Source organism: Budorcas taxicolor, chromosome 6 (genome assembly GCF_023091745.1).
Source record: "Budorcas taxicolor isolate Tak-1 chromosome 6, Takin1.1, whole genome shotgun sequence".
Lineage (NCBI taxonomy): Eukaryota > Metazoa > Chordata > Mammalia > Artiodactyla > Bovidae > Budorcas > Budorcas taxicolor.
In genome coordinates this window covers 4711197-4726728 of record NC_068915.1, presented here as the reverse complement: position 1 = coordinate 4726728, position 15532 = coordinate 4711197, and the positions used below count along the sequence as shown (strand labels likewise).

Here is a 15532-nt window from a genome sequence, read left to right as displayed (position 1 = left end):
CTTGCCTCATAAATAGATCAAATACAGCATCGCATTTGGAAAGCATCCTATCCACTGTACAGGCACATCATGAACACTCTGGGAATCTTTAAGTTATACCTCTGGAAACTACTTAACTGCAGGATGGCGCACAGTCCAAAATGCAAGCACTGAGCACGTGCTTAAGGCCAGTCACCTACTCACTCTAGAAGGCAATTTCTGTCACTTTGGCCAAGAAACACCTAGCTTGAGAGATGAATATTTCAACTCCTACAGGTATTTCTATGGTCCATGTATGAAAAAGTCAGCAGCAAAGGGTTTAATTTTTTTTCCTCTGAATAAGTCAGCAATCCCTTCCCACAGAAAATTAAGGTTTAGTCCATGAAACAACACACAGACACACTCACTCACAAGTCATTCTTTTGCAGCAATTCAAAGGTGGCCCCTTTGAATAGTTAAGTTGGAGTGAAGGCATTAAAATCACCAGCATTTTTTTAATAGATCTATCCCCACTCTCCCCACTAAAAGGCTCTTTCTTGGAAAGGCCACCATTCTTGGGTTTGGCATTTAGCCTGTTTCCATATAGTCTGCTTCACACCCAGCAGCTTCACAGTGATGATTGTTAAGTGCAGTCTGTTTCCTCAGGAAACTTTTGTGGTTGACCAAGACATACACTACTCTTCACAAACACCCACTTGCTTTATGTGGTTCTTTGAACTGCCAAAAAAGAAATTCTTACTCTCTTTTATAATATCTCCTTATCTTTTTCATGACAGTCTTTGCAGAGACACGAATTCCCCCAAAAATCCTTAGCCAAGTATAGCTGAATGAGGAATATAGGAGAGATTTATAAAATTACAGAGACCTTTTGTGCAAGCCCCCCAAGCCTGTGAGCTGCATTGCAGCATGAGTGGATTTTGCTGTGAGTTTCAGCTCAGAATGTGCTCTTTATACAGAAACCTCACATTTGACCTCTGCAACTTCATCTGGCTTGATACCTTATTGAGGCGTTTTATTTCACATTCATAATGTTGCTTCTTGTGGTTCATGAGAGCATTTTTTTCCTTCAAAAGGTTATTCTCTATCTTCAATTCATGTAATTCTCCATTTAGGCTCTCCTTTTCCTTCTGAAATAGAAAGCAAGAAAACAAATTCCAAATCAATAAAATTCAGATGAGATGATTTTGTAGGACTACTACTGAAATTAAAACAAAACAAAACAAGACCTACTAGATTTTTCACTTAACATCCCACTTGAGTAATAGTCTCTGGGTGGGCTTCCCTCATGGTTCATCTGTAAGAACCTGCCTGTGAATGCAGGGGATGCGGGTTTGATCCCTGGATCAGGAAGGTCGACTAGAGAAGGAAATGGCAACCCACTTCAGTATTCTTGCCTGGGAAATCCCATGGACAGAGGAGCCTGGCAGGATACAGTCCATGGGATCTTAAAAGGGTCGAATGTGACTTAGCAACTAAACAACAACAACTCTGGGTGGAAGTCAGGGTTAGGATAGAAGAAATCTTTATGTTATCCTTACTGCTACTGAGTTTTGTGACCCCAGAACAAGATGTCAAAATCCCCACTCCTCACTTTTAAGGATCAAATGAGTCTGCAGAATAAGCTATTTCCTATGCACTGTTTTAAGGTGGTGACGAAAGCCTGATTCACTAAAAAATAATTGAAAATGCAAAAAGTGTCACTGCAACAAAAAATACCAATATCTCAAAGCCCTGCTTCATTCTGGCCTGGAGAGAGACAGAAGAGAATAAAGGATAAAACCTCAGGCAATAAGACCCTGCACCACAGATAATTACTCAGAGTGCTGTATTTTTGTGATGATTACTTTTAAAATGTAGAGATGGGCTGGCCCAACGGCCATCACTCCTCCACTCTTCAGATCACCTTCAAGCCATCCAATGTTTTAAGTACCTGAAGCAAGGCTGGTGGCTTAGACACAGGTTCTGGATTCAAACAACAGCTGTCTCCTATCTCTTAATCTTATATTCTGGGCAGTAAACATTTTGTCGAGTGAATTGGATTCTCAATGAGAAGAAAATTTTAACCTAGTAAAATAAATATTCTAGAGTTTAGGTAAATCTATATGCTGAAGTATACTGTTTTAATAGCTATTATTTCCCCAAATAATGATTTAAGAAATCAACTTTAGGTGAGCTGTTTTCTTTAGAAGTGAAAATATTTCTTCTATTTGCCTTTGTTTAACCAGAAAAGATCTATATGTACACCTAGAACAGTCACCGATCTTTTTCTAATTTAGCATAGCTTAGGAGAAAATTATTTCAACTAGAAAATGATCCAAATGGCACAGGGAAAAAATAACCATGATTCCTGAGCTGGGTATAGATGGAACAGAAAGGAACTTTTACATGGCAGAAAGGGAACTGCTAAGCTTTGCTTTCTCTGGACACTGCCAAAGATATCCTTAGCAAGGTGGGAAATCTGAACAGACGTTGTCATGTACTAATTTGTGAAACTGCTTTAAGATGGTACATGTTGTAAAACACAACCACTTCATCACAATATCAGTCACAAGACTTCACCTGAGAAAATTAGCATTATCCTTCTTTCTCCTGTCTGAAAAAATGAGAGGCCATTAGAGCTCAAGGGCCTCCGCCCTTTTCCTACAATATCCATGAAGTGCCATCAGTTCAGTGAAATTTAGTCGCTCAGTCATGTCTGACTCTTTGCGACCCCATGGACTGCAGCACATCAGGCCTCCCTGTCCATCATCAACTCCCAGAGCTTGCCCAGACTCATGTCCATTGAGTCGGTGATGGTCCATCCAACCATCTTATCCTCTGTTGTCCCCTTCTCCTTCTGCCTTCAATTCTTCCCAGCATCAGGGTCTATTCAAATGAGTCAGTTCTTCACATCAGGTGGCCAAAGTATTGGAGTTTCAGCTTCAGCATCAGTCCTTCCAATGAAGATTCAGGACTAATTTCCTTTAGGATTGACTGGTTGGATCTCCTTGCAGTCCAAGGGACTCTCAAGAGTCTTCTCCAACACTACAGTTCAAAAGCTTCAATTCTTTGATGCTCAGCTTTCTTTATAGTCCTACTCTCACATCCATACATTACTACTGGAAAAACTTTGAGTAGACTGACCTTTGTCAGCAAAGTAATATCTCTGCTTTTTTAAAAATTTAATTTATTTTTTATTGAAGGATAATTGCTTTACAGAATTTTGCTGTTTTCTGTCAAACCTCAACATTAATCAGAGGGGTGGGATGGGGAGGGAGATGGGAGGGAGCTTCAAAAGGGAGGATATGTGTCTGCTCTTTAATATGCTGTCTAGGTTGGTCATAGCTTTTCTTCCAAGGAGCAAGTGTCTTTTAATTTCATGGTTGCAGTCGCCATCTGCAGTGATTTCGGAGTCCCCCAAAATAAAGTCTCTCACTGTTTCCTTTGTTTCCCCCATCTATTTGCCATGAAGTGATAGACTGAATGCCATGATTTTAGTTTTCTGAATGTTGAGTTTAAATCCAAATTTTTCACTCTCCTCTTTCACTTTCATCAAGAGACTCTTTAGTTCTTCTGTGCTTTCTGTCATAAGGGTGGTGCCATCTGTGTATCTGAAGTTATTGATATTTCTCCTGGCAATCCTGATTCCAGCTTGTGCTTCATCCAGCCTGGCACGTTGTATGATGTACTCTGTGTGTAAGTTAAATAAGCAGCCTGACAGCCTTCAAGTACTCCTTTCTCAATTTGGAACCAGTCTGTTGTTCCATGTCCAGTTCTAACTGATGCTTCTTGACCTGCATACAGGTTTCTCAGGAGGCAGATCAGGTGGTCTGATGTTTCCATCTCTTTAAGAATTTTCCACAGTTTGTTGTGATCCACACAGTCAAAAGCTTCAGCATAGTCAATAAAGCAGAAATAGATGTTTTTCTGAGACTCTCTTGCTTTCTTGATGACCCAGCGGATGTTGGCAATTTGATCTCTGGTTCCTTGGCCTTTTCTAAAACCAGCTTGGACATCTGAAAGTTCACAGTTTATGTATTGCTGAAGCCTGGCTTGGAGAATTTTGAGTGTTACTTTACTAGCGTGTGAGATGAGTGCAATTGTGTGGTAGTTTGAGCATTCTTTGGCATTGCCTTTCTTTGGGATTGGAATGAAAACTGACCTTTTCCAGTCCTGTGGCCACTGCTGCACTTTCCAAATTTGCTGGCTTATTGAGTGCAGCACTTTCACAGCATCATCTTTTAGATTTGAAACAGCTCAACTGGAATTCCATCATCTTTACTAGCTTTGTTCATAGTCCCATAAGTGTAAGGTCCCATAACTAAAAGTAAAACCAGGAGTCCACATTAAGAAAAGGCATCATCTCAATGCCACTTTCTAGTTCTCAGGAGGATTAAAGGACCCTTCCAATCTGGAGACTGGGCTCAAGTCCCATTTTCCCATGTGCTACTTACAGACATTGACAAGCCATCTAAACTCTACACTTCAGCCTTCTCATCTCTAAAATGACGAAGGTAAGATTTTCCTCACAAACGGGCAGAGAATGTTAAATGAGATGAGGAGGATGAGATACTTTTCAAAAATGTTATCTTTTTAGGGTGACAAAAGTCATACTTGTTTGTAAAGCTTCTTGTAAGCTGAAAAGCAACTGTACAAAGATTTGTCATATTATCAACAATAGCAGTAAAAATAAATCAGTATGAGTAAAAGCAAAAAAGCAAAATGAATTTTTTCCTAGGCTGCAATGCCCTAGAAAAACACCCCCAAATCTGTGGCTTGGTTCTCCCTGCGGATGGAGCCTGCTGAACGGCAAAGGAGGAAGCGAATAGGCAGCCTCCTGCCTTCTGATTCTAGAGACCTGGCCCCTGGTTTGGGCCCTCAGGTAACCTGTACACCCTGGCCCGTCGGGGGCAGGGATTCGCTCCCGAGCCCCTCCCACCTCCGCAAGCCGCAGCGGCTCACTGGTCCAGCAGCGCGTTGGGCAGCTCTCCCTCGGGCTCTGCAGCCGCTCCTTCTCCAGTGTTCCCAGGAATCTTTCTGCGGAATCCAGCTTCGATTTCAGCTCTGCGACCTGCAGGAGTGGTTCACAGACAGCTGCAGACACCGAGTCCGAAGCCCACAACCCCTGTATTTTTCCCAACCTAACACCCGGGGACAGAACCGGCTCACTCCTGGGCATCCCCTAGGGAGGGGCTCTTCTTCCCACTGTCCCAAACCAAGATCAGGTCTTTTGCTTTTTAAAAAATACTTCCTCTACAAGAGAAAAAGCAAACACCAAAACAGCTTGTAGGCTCCTTTCTCCAGACCACACCCCTTTGGAGGGAATAAACCCTTAGACTTTACGGGAGCCATCGAGGCTTGTCATTCTATTTTCAACTGGCAAGGTGTGCCTTGCCTGATCTGAAGAGGGCAGCGAAGGATGGAGATCAGTGAATATGCTTACATTGCAGAAAAACAGATAAGGCCTTTACTCCTCAATAACCTGCAGCACTTGACCTGCTGTGCAGTGCGTGCTAAGCCTCTTGACCTGCTATTAAATTCCAAATTAGGTGTCTGGGTGACAGGGGCCCAGGGAGAGAAGCCTTAGGAACAAGCACTTCATCAAAGATGGGGAGTGTGACCATTTTTAACCCTGGGTCTTCACGCAGCTGCAAGCCCTTTGGGAAGATAACTAAACGTTTTCTCTGGGATCATGTGATTTAAAATTTGGAGACTCAAAAGATGCCCCTCTGAATTTTAATATATAAAGTGGCTTGGCCATGGCCTGATGTAGTGAAAACTATCCTACTTTTTCTAAATGTAATATTTTGAGTATCAAAATGGGGAAGAAAAGAGCAATTCTGCTGTATTTCTCACTCGTGGTCAAATTTCTTAATTTTGAATTATTTAGGGAGTTTGCTTTTTCTTCTCTCTCTTTTGAAACATGAAATGATTTTAAACAATAAATTGACTTTTCCTCTTTAAATATATCTTTTTTCCAAAAAAAAAAAAGATTATTTCTCACCAAAACTAAAGTTTCTTGTCGAACATGCTTTAGAGAGAAGAGGGTTTGCCCCATTTTCCCTCACTCAGTGTTAGCATTCTTTCCTTATCTGTGGGCAACAGCTTATGCTATAAAGAATTAGAGAACCAGCCTTGTATAAAACTATGAACTTTAAACCATCTCTCACCTCACATATAACTTTGTGCTTTTATGGCTGCTAGTAACAGAGCCAGGATGCTCTGTGAGCTATGATAAATGTGCATAAGAACTTAGCGATATTGCTGGAGGCTATTTTTAGTATCTTTATTTTTACATTCTCAAGACAATTCACTGACACCTTTGCTTCCTTCATTAATCTTCAGTACCATGAGGCCAGTAATACACTCAGCACCCTCCCCCTTATCATTTTTCAACAGATGGCTGGCTATTCACAAATTTCCTGTAGTTGAAATCAATGAAAACCTTCACATACTTGGCTCACTCAGATTATTGATTTAAAGCAAATACCAAACAGAGAGGTGTTTACCTTTCTTTCATATAACTCTTTCATGCTTCTAAATTGCTGATCCCATTGCTGGTTAACTTCCAGGAGCTGAAATTATTAGAATTTGGTAAATCAACAAAGGATTCTGCCCAGTTGGAAATTTAGTCAAAATGAAATCACTTTTTGAGGTAAGATTTTGGAAGTCATTGGTGAAGACAGCATTCTTTCCACCAAGTTCTGGTAGATCTGGGATGAGTTAACACATTCACCTTTCATAATTGGCTCACATATGAAAAACTAGTACATCTTAGGTATATCTTGACTAGTCAGCTGAACAATTTATTAGAAACTTTTAACTTTGCATACTTATCTGAATTTTCATCTTCTTTGTTCAGTCCAACTAGAACCTGATACAGATTGCATTAGTGGTTTTCTGTAATATTTATTCATATTTGAAGTATTTTTTCAAATCTTTCCATATTTTTCTATGTGCTTATCTTGACTATTATAATGTAATATTTCTTATAGCTTTTAAAGGCAGAATTTGTACTAAAAATTCCAAGTCTCATTAACTGATAATCATTTGCATGCAATAATGTGTTTTAAAAAAAAATCAGTACATGATTTGTATAATATACTCAACTAATAGATAATATCACTTTTTTGAAAGCTTAGATTATTTGAGGAATAATAGTTTTGTCATAAGACAATTTTAGAAGCAATTTAGGCTGCAAACAATTTGAAACTTTTGTTTCAAACTTCAAAACTATGTGCTAAATAGATGAAAGTAAAAACACTGTGACCTCTTTTTAGTTTTCTAGTCAGGAAGTCTACAGCTTTCCACATTAAAAGAAATTCCAACAGCTATAAATATAGGACAGACATGGAGAAGATAGATATAATGACTAAAAAGGTAACAAAATTTTCTTAGTTACAAAACAAAATACCTAATACAGAGTGGCAGTAGCTAGGTAACTCTGATGCTAGAAATAGATGTGACTTTTTAGAATAAGACTATATAGTATTATTTTATAAAGATCCCCGAGCTGCTGTCATTTTAGGGACTAACATTTCTGTGCTCTGGTACCATTACTTTGCTGAAGTTCAGTACTTGCCCAGAAGAGCACACTATTTTACGCAGTATCAAAGAAGGGTGGAGGACACGGAAGAAGAAGACAGAAAGGCTGTAATGTAGAAAATGACTTAGAAAAGGAAGTACCAGATTGACAACGCGGTGCCAGAAGTGTTAGTTTTGTACCTCTTCCTCTGGCAAGGAGAATAAAGAAGTTCTAGTATTCATTAACTCAGAAAAACAGAACTCAAAAGAATATCCATTACATACCCAAATGACGTTTTAAGACAAACTTCTTTTGTGATAGTGCTCCTTAACCCCTGTTGGTCGGATGCCAACTCATGATGTCATAGTACCCCAGTCAACTATACAATAAAGCCTTTGACAATTTGAGTTTCAAGGTGTGTCAGATTGCAGAGCATTAACAGCCCAGATGATAAACTCACCTGGCCCATGTGGAAGAAACATCTAATTAAAAAAATTAAATTATAATGATTGAATTCATGGGTTTGTCATTTTTACTCATTTGCACAAGAGACGTGTAGGTGAGTAAGAAAGAAGCATTTGCTCTCAGTACAATGCAGTCTGTTACCCTGAAGATACGCACTGCAACCAGCAACAAAAAGAAGAGGCTCTAGGTGCCTCTTATTCTCAGCATTAATTCATGGCCCATGTTGCTCCAACTAATATTGCAAAATTACCTCTTTTCTCTGCTTTTCCAGACATCTTATCTTTTGTTCAAGAGAATTTAAGTTCTTTCTTCTTGACGATTGAGCACACTTAAAAAAAAAAAAAGAGCAAAGCAGAATAGTCTATCAAATAAACAGGAGAAATGCTGCCTTTCACAAGCTCTCATGTTGTAATTTATAAAAATTTTGCTAAAATATTATCATCTCCATAGAGAACTGTTGATGAAAAAGCTTTATATTTTAGAAACTCTTTTATATGAATTAACGACCTTGACAATTATTGAATAAATTACAAATGTTTCTATATAAGAGGTAAGCAAGAATTTAGAATTTTATGAATTTGGATTTTAATCATTTCCCCCCCAAAATGAAAATACAGAATATAATGTATATAGAAATCAGGTAAGTTTCATAGATACGTGTTAGGTATGTACCTGGTAAAATTTTAAAAAAGAATTCATTTATATAGACAGGCCCATGATTTGGAGTGGCCCTAAAAGTCAGAGGAATGATAGAACCAAGAAAAGGAGACTAACACAGTATGTTACATGGAGACAAACTGATTCTGAAGCAATATTAATACATTAACTACTTCAGTGACCATCATATGATTATCTTAGAGAGGTGAGCATAGGTCATCTCATGTTGTGTAATTTTAACCAGCCCTATGTATAAAGCCGCTAGGTGACAAATCTAGGTTAATAATCAATCATTGGCATGATGAAAAATTAATCACTTTTTTATTTTTAAGAAAATATTATTCATTTAAAGAAAGCATAAAAATTCTGGAAACTGCCTACCATCTGTCTAAAGCGATCACCAGCAAAGTTCACTAAAGTACTGTTTTCTCTTTTCTAACTCACTAGTCTTAAAACCATTGCATGGCTGAATCATAAAGTAATATAATGAATTGGATGATGAGGGTAGCCTGGAAATCTACCATGTAGTCTCAGGCTCAATAATTATTGTGGACCAAGAAATTGCTTAAGGGTATTCATGAACAATAAGAAATATTTTCAAAATACGTTGGCCTTTGCCAGAAATTTTACAAGAAATGTTGTTTTGTAGTCTCCATGGAAGTTCAAGGACTTTTTTCATTAGAAATGATTTATAAAATTGTTTTTCTATCTTTGCTAGCTTTTGTCTCAGTGTTTTAGGGTTCCATGGATTTTTACACCTCTATAGACTCTGTTCTTAGTTTTCTTAGTTACTTCCTATTCAGACACATGTGTAAGTAAGACTGCATTTAAAAAGAGGCATTCTTCTGTAGGTTGACAAAAATCAGGATGATTATACCTCCTTCTTGACCTCAAACTGGTTTGACCCAGTGCCAGAAGTGATATCAGTTTCCAGGGGAGAAGTATGTTGGGTCCTGCAATTGAGATTTCTGGTTTTTAGGAAGACTTCTAAGGGAGAGAACTTATTCTGGATCAGAACAGACTAACAATTAGTCATAGCTGATTTGGAAAATGCTGTGAAGCAACCCTACTTAGTGTGTGCTGGGCTTGGCAAAGCCGAGATGCAGAAAGACTGGATTCTAGACTAGCGGTTCTCTCATCACTAGGGTGCATTCACCTGGGGGCTTGCTATACATAGAGCACCCAGAACACCGATCAGATTTTCTGAAAGGGAGCTATAGCACTCTATCTTCTTTTTAATAGACTTTACTTTTTAGAGCAGTTTTAGGTTCACAGCAAAACTGAGTGGGGAGTAGAGAGATTTCCCGTATAGCTATTGCCCCAACACATGGGTAGCTTTCCCCATTGTCAGCATCCTCTACCGGAGTGGTATGTTTGTTAACAGATGAGCCTGCATTGACACAGCATTATCACCCAAATCCACAGTTTACATTACGATCCCCTCTTGCTGTTGTGCATTCTGTGGCTGTAGATGAATATGTAATGACATGTATCTATCACTATAAGATCCTGTAGAATGTCTTGTAGAACTGTCTTAAAATTCTCTCTGCTCCACCTATTCATCCCACCTCTATTTTTAATAAATACCACTGATTTTCATGATTCATATTAAAGTTCAAGGTTCCTCCATTTCACACCATGGTTTAGAACTTGAATTTGGGGTCCTCAAGAAGTCTTTTTTCTATTTATGACAAAGACAAAAAAAATTCTGTGACTAACAGATATTTGTATGACCCTGCCTTCTGAGAATTTAGATTGAGAGTAATCAGATTGCATTTTTTCCATATACAATTTTCTCTGAAAAATTATGAACTATTTTGACACTTGATTTTCTTTTAAAAGTTATTTTTAAATAATTCTTTATCAAATTTGTATAAAATGATTTAGTAGATACATTAAGTCTGCAAGATAGATAAAGCACAGCAATAGGTATGACTTACAAGTCATAAATATATCACTAAGAATTTTTGTGGAGATTAATCAACATTTTACCACCATGCATCTGACATAGATGTGGATTAAAATGAAACAAAACAGTCAAATACAAAGTTTTGGAGAAACTTTTCACTTGTTTTTGCTGTGCTTCTTATTTGCTAATGAAGGCATAGAAAGATTTTTAGGTCACTGGTCCTTCTAAGGGCTCATTTAAAGAAAAATTACTCCCAATAAAATGTAATCTATGTGCAAATTATTCAGACCTTGCTTTCTCGTTTACCCTAATGCCCAGATCAGCTTTTAAGAGATTCAAGTTCTGGGACTGCTAAATTAAAACCTGAATGGCTGAAAGAGTCTGTTTCCTAGTATATCTTAGTCATCATTAAAAAATACTTCAAGAAAACACTTTCAATTAGTATCTGTTGCAGTAAACAGTAACAGAGCAAAGAATGTGATATTAATTGCATGTATATAAGCATTTTACGACAGGTACTCTATTGCTGTAATAGATTTTATTTCTAAGCACACCAATATAATATTCTCTTAAATGTTACATTAAACCAATTTTTTTTAAGTCAAGAGCAAAATGTGAAATATAGACTTGAAAAGCTGAAAGGATAGGCTTTGTTAAAAAAGAAAAAAGAAATGTAGCTCAGAGGTGTCAAAGAAAATGCAGCTAGTCACCTAGATATTTTTTCTTTATTGAATAGCATTGTTGAAATATGTAGAGCATATCTTAGCTAAAGAAAGCAAACTAGACATTGCTATTATTATAGTCATTGCATAATTAGCCATTAGCGATACTGTTGATGCTACATATGGTGAATTCATCTCCCAGAAATGTGTTCTTACCTCTGCATGATCCGTAGAACTTTCTGCACCACTCATTCTAGCTGTGCTCTGTAAGAAATGTGCCACAGAAACTGTTTTTCCTGGAGGCTTGGAGAGCAGAAAGAAAAAAAAAAGAAGAAAATGTGTTTTAAAGTGAGAGCAAAATATACATAATTTAAAAAATACTACAAAAATAGTTTACTCGTGACAGAAAACAACAGTAACAATTTTTCACTGAAAATGTACAGAAGTGACTCTGTATGTGAATTACACAGAATAACGCTAACAGCGACTGTGACGATAACTTTTCTTCTCTTCCAGCTAGGGGCTTCCCAGGATGTCTCAAGCTGGCAAGCTGTGAGTAACACACAAGGCAGATTGCCTTGCTATGGTATGTAAATTGCCTTTCTTCCTTTACTGGCAGTTTCTCTCACTGGAGGAGGAAGTTACCACAGACTAGCCTAGGCACACCAAATCTTTCCTCAGTAGCCGAACTGCCATAACTTCACTGTATTTCCCAGATCAATTAAGTAACTGTTGACTTTTTGACAACTCGGGGTACTTATTTTCCTAAGGGCCGGATTTTCTGGCAATGTCTTACGTGTATCAGCTTAACTGTGTGAAATTTAATGTCATGTATAATTCTGTAAGAGCTACTAATTCTTATGGAACTAGAAAAGAAAATAATTCATTACAAAGTTATTGGGTGTCTCAAGACTGTGTTTTCTGTAGCTGGTCCACATTTTCTTCATAACTCCAGGGAAGTAAAATCTTTTTTTTCACTAACATTCAGCTTTAATGAGTTGGCTTGTAGTTTTAAGGGGCACTGAGGTAATGCAGCTCTTGATACGTAGTGCAGATAAAAGCACGGAAAGCAGGTGCTCTGAGCCACACCCAGGGGCCGTGACGGAGCAGAAGACATCATTCTTGACTTGGAGGAAAGGGAACAAAGAGAGAGGCAGGAATAGAAAGGAAAGAGAAAAGAACTTAGTTACTTAGTTTACAGTTTTCTTTAGACCTCTCTATTCAATATCATAGAGAAGGCAATGGCACCCCACTCCAGTACCCTTGCCTGGAAAATCCCATGGATGGAGGAGCCTGGTGGGCTGGAGTCCATGGGGTCGCGAGGAGTCGGACACGACTGAGCGACTTCACTTTCACTTTTCACTTTCATGCATTGGAGAAGGAAATGGCAACCCACTCCAGTGTTCTTGCCTGGAGAATCCCAGGGACGGCAGAGCCTGGTGGGCTGCCGTCTATGGGATCACACAGAGTCGGTCACGACTGAAGCGACTTAGCAGCAGCAGCATTCAATATCAACATATATGTAGGATAAATCCTAAAACTCCTGAAATTCAGACTCTTTAAAAGGGAATGAATGGGTGGCTAGGATTTGACTCTCCTTTGTCTGCTTTAGCTCTTCATCTTTAGCTCTCCATATCTGCTTCTTGTGTTCCTGCCACACTGAATTAATTCCCTCTGTTTCCTGAACTGGCCACACCCCTGATATCTGTGGCTCTCTCCATCTGCAATGCGTGTGTGTGTGTGTGTGTGTGTGTGGGTATACTTTCGGCTGGTTTCTTGGTCTGTTTAGGGGGTACACTTGAGTGAAACAGAATGATATTCCTTAAGGCAATATCCAAAAGTACAAGTGGGAAACAAATTGTTCAGAGTTCTAAAGGTAAAACGAGTCACGTGTGATTTGATTTTAGGGAATATAAGCAGGGGTTTCCTGGAGACTGACACTTCATTAACTGTCAAATCCACTCATCAGGAAAAAAAACAACAACAATAACATAAAAATGTATTATTTTCTCTCCCAACCCCTCCTCCCAAATACACTCATACTCAAAGCATAGTTATATACGGTCAAAGTTCCCTTCAGCCTTATCTGCATTTTTAGTAAGAATAACCCAGTGGATGTGGTGGCACTGACCTAAAGAAGTGGTTAGAAAGAACACTTCCTTGCCAGGCATTGCTGTCTGTAGGTCCTGTCTATATGGGTATCCTGTTGAACATTCGTTGTTGTAGTCCATCAGGGTGTAAGTGATTCTGTTGAATGGAAATCCTGTATTTTTGCATTTTTCATTATATTATTTTTTGCCTCTCCTGGCATGCCAGTTTAACAACAAATGGATTTTCTATTAGATTCAGAGAGCCATGTGGTGATTTATGAATAAATAATAACTCTTCTGGAGTGCCCCAAGTTTGGTGGGAGAAAAAAGGGAATGTGCGTTAATACAGTCCTAGGAATACTCTGGATAGTTTCTGTTATACACGCTGTCTTCGCCTCACCTGCACTGCCTCACATACGCTGTATACTTGCAGTGTCTGACTTTTAGCCAAACTTTGTTCCCTGAGAAGCCCTAGTAGCTGCAATAAGTTTCAGAGAAATGGACATGTCACTCCATGTTTCTAAAGCAAGTCTGAGGAGTTCTCATTTCTCAAGTGACTAAAATAATATTACTATCTAGAGGAAAATAACAAACATACAGAAATATGGTGATGTGAAGGACCAAGGAGTTACCAGTCAGTGGTCGGGAACAGTCATTCCAGTTGATGATAACTCCCTCAAAATTAGTCTGAGAGAAATCACATTTCTATAAATGCTTGGAGAGATTCTTTGGTAGGTGAAATAAACATGGATTTTTCTTCAATATCCTTTTAGAATGGGGGTTGAAAAACTTCCTTTGCTTTCTGGATCTATTTGCATGGATTTTAAGTGAATGTGCTATCTAAGTGGGCTTCCCGGATAGTATCGTTGGTAAAGAATCCACCTGCAATGCAAGAGACCCCAGTTCTCCTCCTGGGTTGGGAAGATCCACTGGAGAAGGGATAGGCCACCCACTCTAAGCAGCAGTACTTACCTATTCTAAGCTGTCTAACTAGGAGACAGAGTATCTGGTGGTGACTAAAACATCTGCCCTTAGAAAGCAGCCATCTGGATTCATATTTCAGCTCTACCAGTCACTGCTTATAAATTTGGGAATGATGCTTAAGGCCCTTAAGTCTCAAGTCCCACATAGTAAACTAGGGATAGTAAAGGTGTCTTCTTCCTAGGGTTGCTGTTCATAATAACATATATAAGAGCTTTGATATTAATAATAATATGGCCTTAAGGATAGGGCTCATCAGTCATTTACATATCACTTACAATGCACATGGCACTAAGTGGGTTCCAAAGGAAAAATGAAAGTTCCTACTCTCAGTGAAACATATATATACATATGAGCATGCTTGTGAAAATTCAGAGAGAGCTCATTCTGAGCTTTCATAGTTATTGCAGGAGTTGGAATTTTTGCTGGGCCTTGAAGGATGGATTGGATGTTCATAGATGGTGAGAACTGAGCTATGTTACCATTAAGGGGAGCAACTTAAAGGAAACAGAGATGGACAAGCCTAAGTATGAAGGATTCTTATAAGCGCAGTGTCACTAGAGAGGGGCTCATGTGCTCTGCCTAAAGTTGATTTGGATCCAATTGGAAAAAGCTTTTAATTTTAGACTAAGAAATTTTAACTTTATTACATAGACCATGGGGCACTACTGAAGACCTCTGAGCAAAGGAATTACATAATCAAAGTGGCTTTTTAGTAAAAATAAACCTGGATATGCACATTATGTATTAAATGGGTTAGATTGACAACTCTAATACCACTTAATAGATATTATCAAAAATAATATCCTAAATATTTAACAATTCATGGTAATCAAACTACTTATAATCAGTTCATCTGGGGCATGTAGAATGAACCGCAACTCTGAACTCCAAACACCTATATTAATTGCCTGCTCATCATCCTTTTTTGGATGCTTAATAGATACCTCCTTCACCACTTGTATGAAAGCTATTTCCTAATCTTCTCCCACAAAACTTGTCTTCCCCATCACAATCAGTGACAACTTTCATGCCCTTGACTAAGCATCTTGGAGTCATCCTTGAGGTATCTTTTTCCTCACAGCTTTACCCAATTCATCTGGATATTTTTTCGGATCTCTGAAAATACATCCAGAAAGGAAAGCAACACGTTGCCGCAAAAGCCAAGAGTTTTCCCAGTTTAAGGAAAGAATGAAATAAACATGCCTTTTTATACATTTTCAAAATGGAAATGTCAATAATTGCTTCCTGATTTTGTTCACATGAAAATTCTTAGAAGTGCATC

At 38.5% G+C, this 15532-nt stretch overlaps 1 protein-coding gene across 1 annotated transcript in view; it reads right to left on the bottom strand.

Annotated features, from left to right (window-relative positions):
- The window catches only part of TNIP3 (TNFAIP3 interacting protein 3), a 91352-nt gene that overhangs the window by 19643 nt on the left and 56177 nt on the right, over window positions 1–15532 (bottom strand). Inside the window, exons 3-7 of the mRNA XM_052642253.1 lie at window positions 11393–11479; window positions 8199–8276; window positions 6468–6533; window positions 4898–5029; window positions 978–1106 (exon numbers count right to left, since the gene is read on the bottom strand). Of these exons, the coding sequence (XP_052498213.1) occupies window positions 978–1106; window positions 4898–5029; window positions 6468–6533; window positions 8199–8276; window positions 11393–11479 (492 nt within the window). The remainder of the gene's footprint in view (window positions 1–977; window positions 1107–4897; window positions 5030–6467; window positions 6534–8198; window positions 8277–11392; window positions 11480–15532) is intronic.